Source organism: Ischnura elegans, chromosome 9 (genome assembly GCF_921293095.1).
Source record: "Ischnura elegans chromosome 9, ioIscEleg1.1, whole genome shotgun sequence".
In the NCBI taxonomy this organism is placed as follows: domain Eukaryota; kingdom Metazoa; phylum Arthropoda; class Insecta; order Odonata; family Coenagrionidae; genus Ischnura; species Ischnura elegans.
The window spans coordinates 85225049-85241436 of NC_060254.1; the positions used below are offsets into that span (position 1 = coordinate 85225049).

At 37.7% G+C, this 16388-nt stretch overlaps 1 protein-coding gene across 4 annotated transcripts in view; it reads left to right on the forward strand.

Annotated features, from left to right (window-relative positions):
• The first annotated feature begins 2321 nt into the window (after positions 1-2321).
• LOC124165385 (mitochondrial Rho GTPase) overlaps positions 2322-16388 on the forward strand; it is a 39177-nt gene continuing 25110 nt past the window's right edge. Inside the window, exons 1-5 of one of the 4 annotated variants that reach the window (XM_046542776.1) lie at positions 2322-2797; positions 3399-3451; positions 7328-7641; positions 10034-10142; positions 12101-12314. In XM_046542776.1, coding sequence (XP_046398732.1) covers positions 7335-7641; positions 10034-10142; positions 12101-12314 — 630 coding nt within the window. In that variant the 5' untranslated portion in view covers positions 2322-2797; positions 3399-3451; positions 7328-7334. The remainder of the gene's footprint in view (positions 2798-3398; positions 3452-7327; positions 7642-10033; positions 10143-12100; positions 12315-16388) is intronic. The other 3 variants (XM_046542775.1, XM_046542777.1, XM_046542779.1) reach the window with 3 other exon arrangements.

A 16388-nucleotide genomic window follows, 5' to 3' on the forward strand; every position in this document is an offset into this window, starting at 1 on the left:
CTTGACCACGGGGAGTCTCAAATTAATATAGTCACTGAACTATGCCTCTACATCAGAACAGCGAACCCTCTGTAATGGGGTGATGAGTCTGCTTCCAGGAGAGCATGGATTTCTCTCATAGTGAAATCTCGAGTACTTATAGTTGTCATTTCCTCTGCAGAAACCATTTTTTGTGCATTGCTGGGAAAGGCTTATCAGGATGCATTTAAAAAGCAATTCTGTCACAACCATTTGATATGCCGGATTAAATATTTTGAAATTCCCTCTAGATTGCGGATACATGTGATATCAGACTGCAATGACCCATCTTTCATCATGGAGGAGAAATGTAGGGGGGAACCAAGGATGAGGGCAAATCCTAATGTTCCATGGTTTACAGTGGTGCTGAGCTATTCGAAGGTGGAGCAATAGTAGCTGATTATATCCAAATAACTATGGAAAGTGAACTGCTATCCAGAATATTCTCATTGCGACCAAGTTCAGTTTTCATTTATCTGACAGTGCTCCACCTTCGTCAACTGCCATAAAACCCTCCAGAGAGCCTCTGATAGATACCTTCTCCACTCACCATATGGGCTACTTTTCACAATTGACCAACACCTCATTTATCACCCACGAGCCACTGAGAGAGGATCATCTTTCCCAAGCCATGGAGGGAGAATCACATGCCAATAATGAAGCTAATCCTATCTGCTAGATACAAAGCATGAACTAGGAAACTCTCACTAACTAATATATTTAGATAATTATTGAAGAAGTAGCCAATTATGATTAAGATTAGACTTAACGAAATATGTAAGATATGAGGGTAAAATTTGTTTATTCGTAGCTGAACAATTGACACTTGTGTGTTAGCCCCTCAACGCATTTCTACATCCCAACTGTACACCCTTCCCTGCAGACTTTTCTATTGATGCTTGTTTTCCCACTCGATTGGGTTCATTACTCAAGAGACCTTTGGTGCAAAAAGTACATCTCTTTGTGAGCCTTTCTTCTCAAGTTTGTGGGGTAAGTAACCTCATCACTTCCTCTTCTTACAAGGAATTTCCCAGACATTGCTGTTCTATCATTGGTGTGTTTTTGGGCATGGAGAATTTAGGCAGTAGCCCTAGAAAATTAGATATGGGAATTATAGGGAAAGCTTGTCCAGCATAACTGTTATGAATCGATTGCTGCTTATATGTATATGTTCGCTATAGTGATACATTAACTGTTTAGGTAGTCAAAGGTCTATAACATATGAATTTAATCATCCTATTCAATCCAAGGGTATACCGAGCATCATAACTAGGAGGTGGCAAGTCATAGTCTAGGGGGAGCAAACCAAGTGACATTAGTTTATAAGATTATTTCCTTGAAAAAATAGTTTTATTTTAGTTAATTATCTTCTACTAATTATACATATCATTTTTGTGGGTTTAAAGAATATTTGTTGAATGGTTTCGTTCCAATTCAGTACTGATTTTGCTTTGCTTCTGCAATTTTTTCTATTAGGGGGGACTTTTTTTATTTTAGGACTAGTGACCACCTAGGTGAGGATGGAAAAATTCTAATTGCTGACAGTAATACATCATATCTCAAAAACAAAATCAGTTTTAACAAGCAATTAATCCATCACATAAATGCCACACTTAAGAGATATTTAACAGGCTGGTGCGGTTAGCTCTAAAAATTGATGCTACCGATAACTGCTACTTTAGTTTTCTGTGTTTCATAGAAAATTTTAAAGCACTGTCGGTAACACATGGATGCACAGTTGACAAAATTTTGGAGTTCAAAAAAAAAATAATTAGCTTGCTTTATATTACCTTGGATTTTTTTTGTCCTAAAGAGGTGCTCCAAGAGTTGCTAGCTTCCCTAGGGAAGATGAGAAACCATGAGCTTACGGCCAAATTGATGCTTTTTATGAGTCAGACCGTCCTGCTGGGTTCATCGCCAGCCCTGTGGTGCATTGGAGCTAGGCTACACTTCGTGATTTGACTCTCCTCCTCACATCATAATAGAAATTTACGGGAATGAAAAATTCCCCTCAATGAATGCCCCAAGAATTTTTAACTCTTCGTACAATTTAATGCATTCCTCATACCTTAAATAACAACGATTATTTTAATAATGGATAATAGACGACCATCAAATATCTACATAAATTTTTGCCCCCTACAAAGAATACCCCCGCATCGCACCCACAATAGAATAAATAGCTGCGACGGAAATAGTACCCCTTGGTCAGAAAAAGTGATTCCTGGAGCTTCACCATTCACTTACATGGAAGCAGACGCAGAAAAACTAGATTGCAATGAACAGGAAATCATTTTCCGACAAGCGGACAGTTTCAAATTTAGCATCCGCTCCGCCAGACAAAGCGCTCGCAAAAACAAGCGAGGACTGATAGTCGAATTGTTTTGTATTTGAGTCTGTCGATATGTCGATCAGTGAATTATCAGAAAATTAGCGTAGGCACAGTTGTCTGCATTCGTTGGATTTATTTGTTTTGACGTTGGCTTCACGTCAATTTAAGTGAAAATGAGTGCAAAGTTTTGACGGGGAAGGAAGGAATTACAAACGATCCCGAGTTGTGAAATCGGTTTATTTTTTTCTTAACCGTTATGTGTGTACTTATCGACCGGAATATGATTACCGTGCGTGTGCTTCTAAGTTGATTGTGAATTTCGGTTGTTGTTGCATTAATATCACTTTCAATGGACGTTTTGGAAATGATTCATGCCTGCTTAGAGATTTCCTGTGATTAGTGTTCGGCTCAAGCAAATCTTTCCTGGACTCACCGCCGATTCCTCCTGTAAGTTTCTTATGTTTGTAGTGAGATGATTTGAAATTCATATCTTTCATCCTTTTAATTTTTCTCGCAAATACCAACATCACTTTCCAAATTCGTCTAGTCAATTTGTAAACTTCGTTTTATCCTCGTGCCTATCGTGTCTGTTATCTTGAATATTTCATGTGACATAGCCGTGTAAGTTCTAATTGTTTGGTACACTTTTTTAAAATTTCTTGTGAACTCCTGAAGATAATTTATTCATAGCATTCCATTCTGTTTCTACAACGGGTGTATAGGCATAATTCAATGTCAGTCTTGTTGTCTAGTGGATTTCTCTGAGGTACAAAAAGCTTCAAATAAGGCAGTTATGTTTTGCATTCAGGGACTGCAGAAGACGCTTTATTTTTATCTGAATCATTTCATCAACTTCTTTCATTTTACATCATGCCTCCCTGCCATATACCTACTCCGTTGGGAGAATGATAAGAGGCTGTGAATACCAGAACATGGCAAGCCCATAAATGCATATGCCATTGATGGTTAACTTATAAACATCTCATTGCTGATAGTAAAATCCCATATGAAGTAGTAAAAGCTGTATTGATTTTTTTATTTCATGTAGAAGTAAACCCTATGGCTGTCGATTCTTAGTTAAGTTCCTGGCTGCCATTCAAGGTATTCAATCATTTTCCGCTCCCTATTTATACTGTACTTTATTGTGTTTCTGATATTTAATATAGAACTGTTATTTTGCTTTCAACTTAAATTTCTAATTCATGAAAAACTGATGATTCTAGATTTTTGCCATCATCGCAAGTAACACTCTTTTGAAAGCTTTATGCCTTGCGAAAGTATTTCTGTCCAGTTAGTGTCAAGTTCCAAGTATGATGAGGAAATTTCTGGCTTTACTTTCCACATAAGCATATGTAAGTGCTCTGGTCCAAGTTGCCCTTAACAGAGGTAATTGCCACACCCACTTCTCTTTTGGTTTCATGATGGTTACTATCGATATCTTCAAATATTATCATTAATAATCATTTTAATTATGTCAGTACCTTTGAAAATATTACTTACCTAATATCTGCAGTAGAATTTTATAATGGTTGAATAATGATTAAATCGTACTATCATTCTTCAATTATTCTTCATAGACCAGTGTTGGGGTGTTTTATTTGTTCTATGGAGATTGGGTTCTTTTATACAATGATTCTGGACTTTATCGTAGGGCTATTGACACCAGGGGTGCATTCAGTGCAAAATGTGTAGGGGAGGGGGGGTCATGGGGCATATGGAATACCGCCTGGAAGAGAGGGGCATTTTTACAGTAGGGAGTGTTACGCTCTACAATGAATACAACATCAATTCCTCATCATCTTCTCACATTTGGGACTTGTCGCCATGCATTTGTATACACACTCACTTTACTCCGTACTCCTTAGGATTTAAAATTTTGGGAGTTATGACCCCTGTAAACTCCCCCTAAATCCGCCCCTAATTGAGACTTAATAAGTGTTACTGAAATGTATTTTCTAGCTAATGGATGTTTCACCTCTCTGGTGTATTAGTGAAGACGGTTTTTCCCATGTTCCCGTAGGCATGTTTTAAGTTGTGCTGTTTCTGGGATTAGTCAACGGGAAGGTAACCTCAGCAATATGGGCAAAACAGTCCTCACGAATAAATAGTGTGGTGTAACATCAATATGCATGGAAATAAATTTCCGTCTTATTGATATTTTTTATATATTGATGTTGTACCTATAAATTTGGTTCTGTATTGCCTTTTATGGATGTGATTCTGTTCGCAGCAATAACACTTTCACCTGAAGACTCCTCCTTACTGGAATGAATAAGAAAGTCTTTTCACTGGGAACGGTGGTGTGGTGAAACTCCCAAAAGAATTGAGCTTCCATCAGTATCCAGGGCATTTTATCAACTCTGTAGTCCCCTTAAATACAGATGTTGATCTGGTTATTATACTCTTGCAACCTGGTAGCATGACACAATCTTTCTGGCTTGAAAATAATAACAACAATAATAATACCTATGTGTTCTCCAGTGGCCATGCTTATACAGAAGGAGGATGTTTAGGATTTGTCATAATTAGAGATATGTGAAAATCGCGATTTAATTTTTATTTTATTGCACTTTCAATAACAGTTTATTACATTTTGTAGAGTATTTTTTATTTTCAGAATGAGGTAGATGACGATAAAATTTATGGAAAAACAGTTATATGAAAAAATACAGAATATTGTAAATAATTATGATGTTGAACAATAATAAATTAAGGAATAAGACATATAGTAAATAATTAAATACGAGACTAGAAACCAGAATATCACTTATACTAGTTGAACATCGACATGGAACAAGTTCCAACACTTCCTTCTTTCAACCGGTTGCGTCTGTCAGTCACAATTAAATTGTAGTGGCTGAAAAACCTCCCGGCATCCACGCTGCAGACTGGTGCCCAGATTGTGTGGAGTGCAGCATTTCCAAAATCAGGTTTTTCCTGGCAGATGGCAAGCAATATTTGATTAACATTGCATAAACTACCAGGATTCTCTCTCAACATTTCTATTAGCTGCCGATGAAAATATATGTAGCCATCTATTTAGCAGTCAGGCCCAACGTCTCGGAAGGCTGGTAGCTTTGCTTTTAAAGCTAAGGCGTCTTGTTCATCTACCTGAAATATAAGTGCACACAATTCAGGAGTGTATGTTGCATAACTTAATAAATTTTAAGCTTTTCTATCTACAATAGAGGCCTACCTGCAACTTTTGGACAGCAATAGCAGGGTTGAAAAGTGCACCAGCAGCCGAGAAAAAATATTGTTTGACAATAACTAACAGGGTAGAATATAGAAGGAGAATTGCACGTTCACTCTTAACTACATAACTCATTGTTGGATAGGTGAGGGTAGATCTCAACCCAGAAGTAGGCACAGGTATTTGAATTACACATATTCAGGCTAGAGGGCCAGTTCCTTTCCCCTGACCACCTCTCCCTTTAAAGATTTTGTTCAGGGTTGTCCACCCTGTATTTGGACGGGAATCCTGTGATCAACAGCCAAGTGCTCTACCCAGTAGGCTACCACACTCACTATTCACCCTTAATTATGTATCGAGTATTATTTTAATTATCTTAATTATGTATCGAGTATATTATGCCCTGCTGGAGGTGCAGTTGTGAGCTTCACAACTGTCAATAATGTTTAGCTGTTAAAGGAATCCTGAGAAACCCAATGTATGAATTCAATCAATTTGGCTTTTACTTTGTGAAAATCCGTGTTGAAATGAAAATGCACAAACCTGGTAACTTTTCACTGGTACGTGGATGACATTTTTGCAGTATGGACGGGCTCAATTCGACAGCTAGACGTCTTTTTAAACTCGCTGAACTCCCAATCCAACAACATTAGATTCATTTATGAGATTGTAAATGAAGGAAAACTAAATTTTCTTGACTTGACTATATCAAGGACGAGTGGAAAGTTTGATTTTGCCATTTTCCGAAAAAACTCCGCTACCGATCATGTCATACCAGCCACCTCCCATCACCACTTCTTACAAAAACTATCCACCTTCCACTACTTAATTAACCGGCTGCTAGACATCCCCCTTTCTAAAAACAATTTCAAAAAAGAACTGAATACTATTAAATTTTTAGCTGCAAGGAATGGTTATTCAGACAATTTAGTAGAAAAAATGTTAAAGAAAAACAATCTGTAATAGCCAATAACATGTTATGCCAAAACAAGGAAAAAAACAGTGAGTTTAAATGGTGTAAACTACCGTATTACGGGTGGCTGACAGAAAAACTAACTAGTGTCTTCCCCAAAGAATACAGACCAGCATTTTATCACCACGCAAACTTAAGGAATCTCCTTAACAGAACAAAAGATAAAGTGAAGAAGTTGGAAGGCAACAGGATATACAAACTCAAGTGTAATGATTGTGATGCAGTGTAAGTATGTGGGGCAGACAGGTAGGGCGTTCCTGACCAGAACAGAAGAGCACAAAAGGTGTTTTCGCACGGGGAATTTACAACAATCCCACTTTGCAAAGCACCTATGGAGATTGAAAGAAATTTGAGTTTGGGGCATGTCCTTAATGACATCATCTTCCTAAGAAACTCACCTCTCATTACCACTGCACTTCTTCACAATTTACCCCGCTCCAAACCGACCCTTTCCCCCAGCCAAGGAACCTTACCTGCCTTTCCTAGCGTAGGCTTTGTCACGCATCCTAACCATTCCCTCACCAACCCTCCCACTCCACCCCAAATTTCCCACCCTTTATAACCCTTCTCCCTCTCCCCCGTCAGAATTTGGGTATTTATTGGATTGTCGATATTATAAACAGTGTACTTGAGAATGACCCCTCAGCGTCGAAACAAGTATTTTATTTTTATTAAAAAAATTCCAGTGAAAAGTTACCAGGGTTGTGTATTTTCATTTCAACCCAATGTATCATTAAATTGGAACAATCTTTTTGCTCCAAATGTTTCAATGCAGGCCTCTCGTGGATTTTCCAACTATATTTCATTCTAGGTCAAGCATGGTTTTCCACAGAAGGGATGCCTCAGGTGAATCAGTCTCCTCACCTAGAGCAGATGGACGTGGGACACAAAGGAAGCGAGATGGTGTCCGTATTCTTTTAGTTGGTGAGCGTGGGGTAGGGAAGACATCACTCATTTTGTCTCTGGTGAGCGAGGAATTCCCAGAAGATGAAGATGGAGGTGAAGAAGGAGGAGGTGATGAAGGAATCAGAATGGGCAATGTACTGCCAGCCAAAGCTGAGGAAATTACCATTCCTGCTGATGTCACTCCAGAAAATGTGCCAACTCACATTGTGGATTATTCAGGTAAGAAAGAATGGTAGAATGTGTTCTAAATTAGAAACATCCCTATTTTTAATTGATATTCAATTTGGATCAATTGAAAATAATTTAAGGTGTTTGCTGAATTTTAATACCATACACGAACTCTAGATTACAAAGAGCTATTTAATATATAAATTACAATGACTAAAACCTTTTTGGGCAAGAAATACACCCTTGCTATTTTTTTTTATTAAGAGTGAACAATTCTAATCTTTCATTTCACATTTGTCCTCTTTAATGAACTACAAGTCAAAGGAAAAATAAATTTAGACTAGTGATTAAATGCATAAATGAGTAATAAAATACATGAACTTTCAGTTAATTAATACGTGTGAGCATGCATTGGAAACCAGAAAAAAATAGTAAAATCAAGTAAATGTGAAATCCTGCATAACATTGTACTCTCTCTAGTGAACCCTAGTCTGTATCTTCCAGTGTGGCCATTCAAGTAGGTACCCCCAATGAAGCATCTTTCTTCTGGGGGTATATATAGTATCTCCTTGAATAATTCATTCCACCCTTTATTGATCCTCACAACCTGTCAGGAGGGCCTATGCTGATGCTCATGTTAATGCAAGTTCCACCATTTTCCAGGGTGATGCTCATTATTCTATCCCTATATCTGTCTAATTGCATTAGATGTTGACTCTACTGTCAGCATCAAAATGATGTGCAGCTGTAATTTGCAAATTTATATCTGGGCTTCAGTGTGTGCCATAATAATGAATAATACGTCATTTTAAAGGAAATTTTATTCTCAATTCTTATATATTTTTTTAATGAAAAATTCAAACATTTAGACACGCCAATGCAATAAATGACTCCGCACACCGTAAAATTAGCCGTTTTGTCAACTTCATGAACTTTGTAACTCAATGTGGGGAAAATTACTACGTCTACAACGTTCATCTTCCACAATAAGTTGCAAACATTAATTTAGATCAATAAAATGGCTTTAGCTTATATTTAGAATGCATATCTTGTTGTTAAATAACGAAAATGTTTATACTGTATCTAGTCCTACAGTCTACCCTGAAAGAAAAAATGAAATCGATAGAAAATTTTCATAATTTATTTATAATTTTTCTATGATCTGAAAATACATGTTATACAAGTACTTATAAATTCAAAGAAAGAAACTCATAAAAGTACTCATTCATAATTGTACACATAAAATGGTTTGAAAGGGAAGCAGCGTTGTAACTAAGATAAAAATCCTTTGTTATTTTTTAGTTTATCTTTATTGATTTATGAATACAGTACACTCCTGATTATCTGTGGTAATGATGGGGAGAGACGGCATGAATAATCGGAAAACACAGATAACTCAAACTTTCACTATTATCTCTTGTAATGTTCATAATATACGTAAAATAAACAATACATATGTTATTATTATGCAGTTTTTCTGTAATTTTAGAGTACTTCCCGGACTCATTGAGAGCTTTCTTCTCCATTTCGCGATCTTTTTAGCGGCCATAACATGGTTGTACTCATATTATTAATCCTCCGTGGACGTGTATCCGTGATCATGGAGCATGGTCACTCTCTGTGAGGCTTGGAAAACAGGAACACGGTGCTCCCGTGAATGCAGCTAGCGTGCGATCGCTTTTGTTTTATGAAGGGGATTCTAACGGAAATATTAAGCCCGGTGTATCCTAGCATTAATGCAGTAATTCCGATGATTTTGCGTCCGATTAATTTTTTTATAAAGCTCGCGGTAAATATTGAGCGAAAGTGAAAATCATGCACAGATAATCTGCAACACGGATATACTGCAGCCGGATAATCTGGAGTCTGCTGTAATTTTAAATTCTTGTTTCTAACACATTTACATTTGTATTAACACACTCAATGCGGATGCCTTGAATTCAAGGCATCCCGCGCTAGCCTAGGACGCGGATGCCTTGAATACTAGGCATCGGTCCCGTTAGGTTTCTCGGCCCGCCATCTGCCTCCGCGTCTTCTACTAGACCCTGCAATTGTGCCCAGCGTCTCAGTGTGTCTTCTCCTGTGACTGGATACAAGTCGTTTGCTTGCAGCAGATTTTTTGCCTTCTTTTTATTATAATATATTTATTATAATTTTATTATAATATTTAATATTTTCTTCATTAATAGTGCAAATTTTAATAATTTTGAACTATGTATGATTGTATACGATTAAGGAAGACATAATATCTGATATTATTGCAAAATATTTTTTCCGCGTGGCGGTGTGTTATGATAAATTTTCTCAGCATTGAGTGTGTTAAGCAATCCAGTGTTATTGTTTTTTTATTAAATCTCTAATGAGATATTTCCTTTGGCAGCTCAATCAATGTGCCTCTATCATGAGTGAACAAATTTAGGTGATTGTATTAATTCTTTTCCAGCTGTTGAGCAAACAGAAGAAATGCTCTGTGCTGAGTTAAGAAGAGCTCATGTAGTTTGTGTTGTATATGCTGCCAATGACAGTGATTCCCTTCAAAAAGTGACTACTAGGTAAGCTTAGTGTAAAGATCGACTTGAGTATTTGTCTTAGGGTGATTTTTCATTTGGCTTTCATGCTACAATAATATTTTATAAATTTATTTTACGGTGATATTTTATGAATTTTCATGAATTTTTCGAGGCTATCAATAATAATTGAAAAAGTGAATTGAGAAATAATTTATCCCATTAAAATTTGTATCCTTGCTAATTATGAAAATTCTTTTTAAAAAATACTTAAAAACATAGCTTTTGAATTGGCTAAAAACTAATCAAAATCATTGAAAGTACATTCTTGAGTTTGCCAGAATCAAATTAGAACATAAATAAGTGTTATAAAACTAAGCATAAAAAGTTTTTAATGTACTCTAATGTGGAAACATGGAGATCTTCATAATCAGTCTGCAACCGTCAAAGACACCTGTGAAATAAAATGTCTCAAAATAGGCCTATTGATGGAATATACATATTTCAGATATTATATATGACCCAGAATCAATTAAAAGGCTTTGTTTATATTAGTTCAAATTATTGACGTTTGACTTAAAGCAATATATGCCATTTCAAATCCTCACATAATGCGAAGGCCAGTACACGCCCACGTTTTAAAGTCACCAGCCACTACTTATTTTGCTGATAGTAAAATGTCCCTATTCAGTGTTCTAAACTGTGTCTCATGATTCATTTTCTGCTATATTTACGTATTCAAGACTTTGAGATTCTTTTTGATATTCCTGAGATTTAAGGAATGGCAATGTGCCTTGTCAGCTGGAGGCAATATTTCCTGTTAGATTTTTTATTCTGTCTGATATTCCTCCAAACATAGACTCTCAGGGTTGCCACTCAACCGTGAAAACCTTAAAACCGTGAATAAACTGTAAATTTCGTCTACCGTGAAAAAACCTGGCAATAGCCGTGAATTTCATCATAAAACCTTAAAAATCTCTCAAACTTACAGAAAAAGAACTAAAATTGATGGATCAAAAGAAAAAAAGATATTTCAATCATGTTTCAAGGTTGAGCCACATACAGACACTGTCCACACAATTATCTCCACACATGTATTCAAAGTGCAATTATTGGTGCGTTATGCCATGACGACACATTGATCTTGAGCCTGTGATTGGAAGACTGGCACACAAAGTGTTCATTAACCCTGGCGAAAAACCAGACACTTCTTTACTTCCCTACCTCACTGCTCCCTCCATTTTGCCACTCACAACCTTAAGCTTCACCTAAATTTTGATATTGATAGGTGACGTCATGAGAAATAGCACTTTCATTGCTACGTTTGAATTCACGGCGCCTGCCGCTGTTGATAAATTTGTAGTTAACGTGCGGGCGGTGATTGTTACGTCATAAATATTTCTGCCTAAAATGGCTTATCAACAGACCGTGAATTTGTCGATATTTAGACAGTGAAAACCTGGAAAAAACAGTGAATTTTATAATTTAGTTAGAGTGGGAACCCTGTAAAACTAGTCTTTGCTAGATCCACCATAATGTGTTTTTTTTTATTCTAATTGTAAGAAGTATATGCAGATTAGTTTGGCCCTATGTGCCAGAATTTTAACCTGTGCTGCTTTCTGCCTCAGGCGATGATAGGATGCTGGATATAGGTAGTTACTAATCAGTTTTTTTTACAATTTTGTAAAATCCCTTAGTCTCCTTACTGGACTAATTGTAAGATGTGCATGAAAGGAAGGGAACTGTTGTCTTCTATTTACAGCATGTAGGGGTGTGTGATGCTACATTCATTTAGGAATCCCTACAGATAGCAATGGATCATCAACATACATAAATTTTTTACTCCATTTTGTAGAAAAAATTCTCAGCTACATAAATTTACAAAAGAAGGGTAGGTTTTTGGTGATACATAATATGCTGGTTGCATACTGTGTTACACCATAAACATTTTAGTGGATCCCTCTTTTTTTGGCCACAAACCAATTCTTTATGTTGGCATTTAGGTGGCTGCCAATGATCCGCCGCTGCTGTGATCCAATGTGGCCTGAGCCTTGTCCGTGCTGGCCATTGGATGAGGAGGACATTGAGGTTGATGTGGAAGGTGATCTCGATGGTGGGGAAGTGATTCTGCAACCACATCCACCCCCTCATCTCCCTCCTCCTCCTGTCATCCTAGTTGGGAACAAAGTGGACCTCGTGGATGAGCCCTCCATCGATGTGAGTACAATGACTGATGCGCATCAGTCTCTTGACCCGTCACATTACTCTTTTTGCTCCTCCTCAAGGTTTCGAAACAGCTATATTTTACAGAATAAAGGGAGTGCAGAGTAGGTACAAGAGAATTCAGCGTTGTAATGAATGAAGCAATGCCACTCTCACCTCAGTTAGAATTGGAATTAGAATTTTTTTCTACAGTCTCAGAAGGAGCACAGTTCAAAATACCTGTCACATATACCTGAATAGGAATGCCCACTTAGTTTGGTGTTACAACATAGAAAATATTTTTTTATCAATATAATAAAGAGTGTGATCATATATTCCAAGACATTTGAAATGGTATGGGTGACAAGGTGGGACTTTTAAGAAGAAGATGCTAGCTATTTTGCATGATGGCTCATAATTATATTTTAGACTTCCTACTGTCTCCATTTTATTTTATGAATAGCCTAAATATCAGACAGAAAGGATATGTAGAATTTTTTTTATAATACCATGCAGAACTCATTTGAAGGATATGGTTTGCCAACTTCAATGGCTTTGATCCCTTTTACAGTGTGGTACTTCAGAGTGATCTTCATCAAATATATGCAGTACTAGTGTTTTCCAAAGAGTTCGATCCAGTTATAGTTTATCCTGAAGGTATGCAACCCATACTTGCCGTTATGCTTCGCACATTACATAGTCGTCCAGGGTTTTGTTGGAAAAAATGAGAAAAATTTAATGCTAGAAGAACGGCAGGGGTCATTTGACCCATTTTCAGAATTGAAATTTATTTTTCTCTTATAAATTATTTCTTTTAATTTTGAAACTTTTTCACTTTATTCATTTTGGTCCATATTTTGATAAATTAGTGAAAATTCAACTATAATGTTTTGTTTTAAATTTTTATGACATGTTATACCTAGAAGGACGGCTGGGGGTCATTTGACCCACAACTTATTTTCGCGCTATTTTATACTTTGTTTTTCTTGCCCGTGGGCTCTTTTGTGCTATGTATATCATATAATGCAAAAGGCTGCAAAAAGCTTGTGTGGTAGATGATTTGCGTGATTTTGAACCAGCAAGTACCCGGTTCAATGCCAATTTCATCCCATGTTCTCCTGCCTGTATTTCAAAATATAGGCATAGTGACTAGTTGTTCAAAATCTTTCAATATTTTACGGGCAGCAAAGGCAAATAAAACATTCTCAATCCTTGATTTTTTTGTGAAATTCATGCAATTATGATAGTTTAATTTCATATTTCTTTTATTGTTCAATGATTATTGTATTACCCACACTGGAAAATCATCATGTATCCCAATTATAGATAATTAAACATGTTCTTAGTAGGGATGGGTCGAATAGTAGATTTCTCGAATTCGAATATCGAATTCGAATATTAAATCATTGCTCGAATATTCGAATACCTCGAATTTCGAATACCTCGAATACTAAACGATGAATGTGAAAATGTTTGACTAGGTCGCCTATGCAGCAGGAAACCCAAGATTTTGGCGAGTAATTGTGATTGCCTTTAAAGGATTCAAACAGGAATTTAGCTGATTAATGGAATATTTTAATTTTATGTAAACAATAGGGTAGTTTCCTTCATTAAAGAAAACGAAAGGTATTGATTGTGATTCGTTACCCACCATTAGTGTATTCATAATATACAAATTATTTCGTTCTAGAAATACCGGTTTAGACTAATGGCAATGTTCAATTTTACCTCATTTGAAAAAGGCCAGATTGGCGCCTATGCGATGCCACTCCACGTGACATCACAGGGACCTAGTTTCTACACGAGAGGATCGGAGTTTTACATCGTCTGAGGTTACCAATGCATGCATGAGGCACAGAGCTCAGGGAAACATGTCTTAATAATCACACAGTCTGTTTGATAAGGTATTAATAATCCTTATTTAAGCCAAGCGCTACCAGCTAGCATGGTACTCGGCTACCTGCTAGCATCCTGCGTCGTAATAGCGCTCAGAGCCTCGCCCCAAGGTCACCTCACTTGCGGCAGCGGGAACCAGAACGACGTCACGCGGAGTTTTTCCCGGCATTCATACTTACCCGTCGCGTATTCGCGCGCTTGAAAATTTTCACTTTTAATTTAATCGCGAAAAATAGATATCGTCTTATAAAACTCTAAAAGCGTTAAATACGTACTTCAGGAGTATTAATATTTCGATTTAGGCAATAAAAAATAATAGGAAACCACCCTATTTGAGCATTACGCCTCCGTCGTATTTCTTCTTCTTCCCGGTATTTATTTTCTTGCGCAAAATGCTTAAATAAAGTCAGAAATATGTCGTGTTTGGTCTTATTCTTTTTTAAATTACGCGCACATTACTAATATTTCAATCCAATAAAGGTGTAATAACAATTGCCGAAAGTCATTGTTAGACACCTTTCGGGCTAGTAGATGACTCATGCAGCAGTTGACCTCGAGAAAGGGGGAAATTCGAAGCAGGTAGGTAGAAAAAGGTCAGTGGGTGAGAAAAGGGGGTGGGTGCGAGACACGTTTCTATTTTTCTCGCGTAACTTGATATTTTTTGAAGCTAAGGTTTTTGTAATACAATCCCTGCGCGAGCTGGGATCTTTTGTTTGATTTCGGAGAAGAGGAAATCGTCAAGAGTGGGTGAGGCGAATGCTGAATGGAGGGGGATAGCAGATCGTGGGAAATGCGCCAATTTCACTATCCCACGGCACTGAGTTCCTCCCTATGGTAGTTTCATCTCCTGGGGAAGATTCAAAATAAGTGCTTGTCATTATTAGCCACAAAGGACACACGGCAAACACCTCCTCTCATTTTATCATAAGATGGATGCGGGAAAATGGTCAGTGGGGAGAAAGAGGGAAGGGTGAAACACGATTCTATTATTTTCCGGTAACTTGATATTTTTTTCAAAGCTGAGGTCTTCGTAATATGATCCCTGCACGAGCCGGGACCTTTTTTTTTGTTTTCGGGGAAGAGGAAATCGTCTGAGAGGGGGGGGGGGGGGCGAACGCTGAATGGATGGGGATAGCGGATCGTGGGAAATGCGCCAATGTCGCTATCCCACGGAACTGAGGTTCTCCTGATAGGGGACACCTGGGATTTTCGGATTTTTTTCATCCGATCAATTTCGGTTCCCCACGTCGAACTCTTTTCACCGCTCAAACCCGTGAATTTGATGTATTTCGTCAGCTTGCCTAAAACGGCGCTGCATGCACTAGACGAGTTCTCATTTTTCCGAGTCAACTACCAACGACGTGCGAGCGACAGTGTATGACGCGAAATTCAAAGTATTCGAGGTATTCGAGACGGTACCTTTGGCATAACTATTCGAGATCTCGAATATCGAATACTTTCTATTATTCGAGGTATTCGAGTATTCGCGGATACTATTCGCACATCTCTAGTTCTTAGAGATATCATTTTTCATCATCTCGTCAGGTTAACGAATAACTGTTTCATTTTCCTGGGCGGATGGCAATGTCACTTGGCTTTACCCCTTTGCTGTGTGTCCAGCCTTAGTGCTGCCTGACCCTGTGGGGTTGGGGGCGGGTGGACTGCACGCTGCGCCCCAGGGAAAAATCCTGTCTCCCTTTGAGAGAGCTGAGGAATTGGGTGGACTGTAAAATTCCATTGTATATCCCACCCTTGGAATCCGCACGTAGGACGGAGAAGAAGCATTACTGCAAGTTCTTGGAAGATACGAGTCAGGATACGGTTGGCGGTTGAGTCCCTCCCTTTCAAACGGCAATTAGTGTTACTTCTGAAATTTTTGTCCTGTTGTATGCTTTTCTAATGCTCTCCAGCTCTTTATACCTCCAATGCAACTGGAGAAGATTCTACCATTTGTTTATAGATTTTTTCGCATGCATGTCAGTAGCGAGTTGAGTAAGAAAGTAAGAAGTTGTGAAAGATATCAAGAGAAGAGAACCGTCGCCATTAAAATAGCTGTAGAGAATATAGAAGATCAGTCTAGAAGTGAATCGGAAACATCAGTTCAAGGACATTCTGACCAAGCCATCATCATTACGTGTGATGGAAAGGACGAAGTCCAAGATAGTGAATCCGATGGCGACTTTGGCATAACAG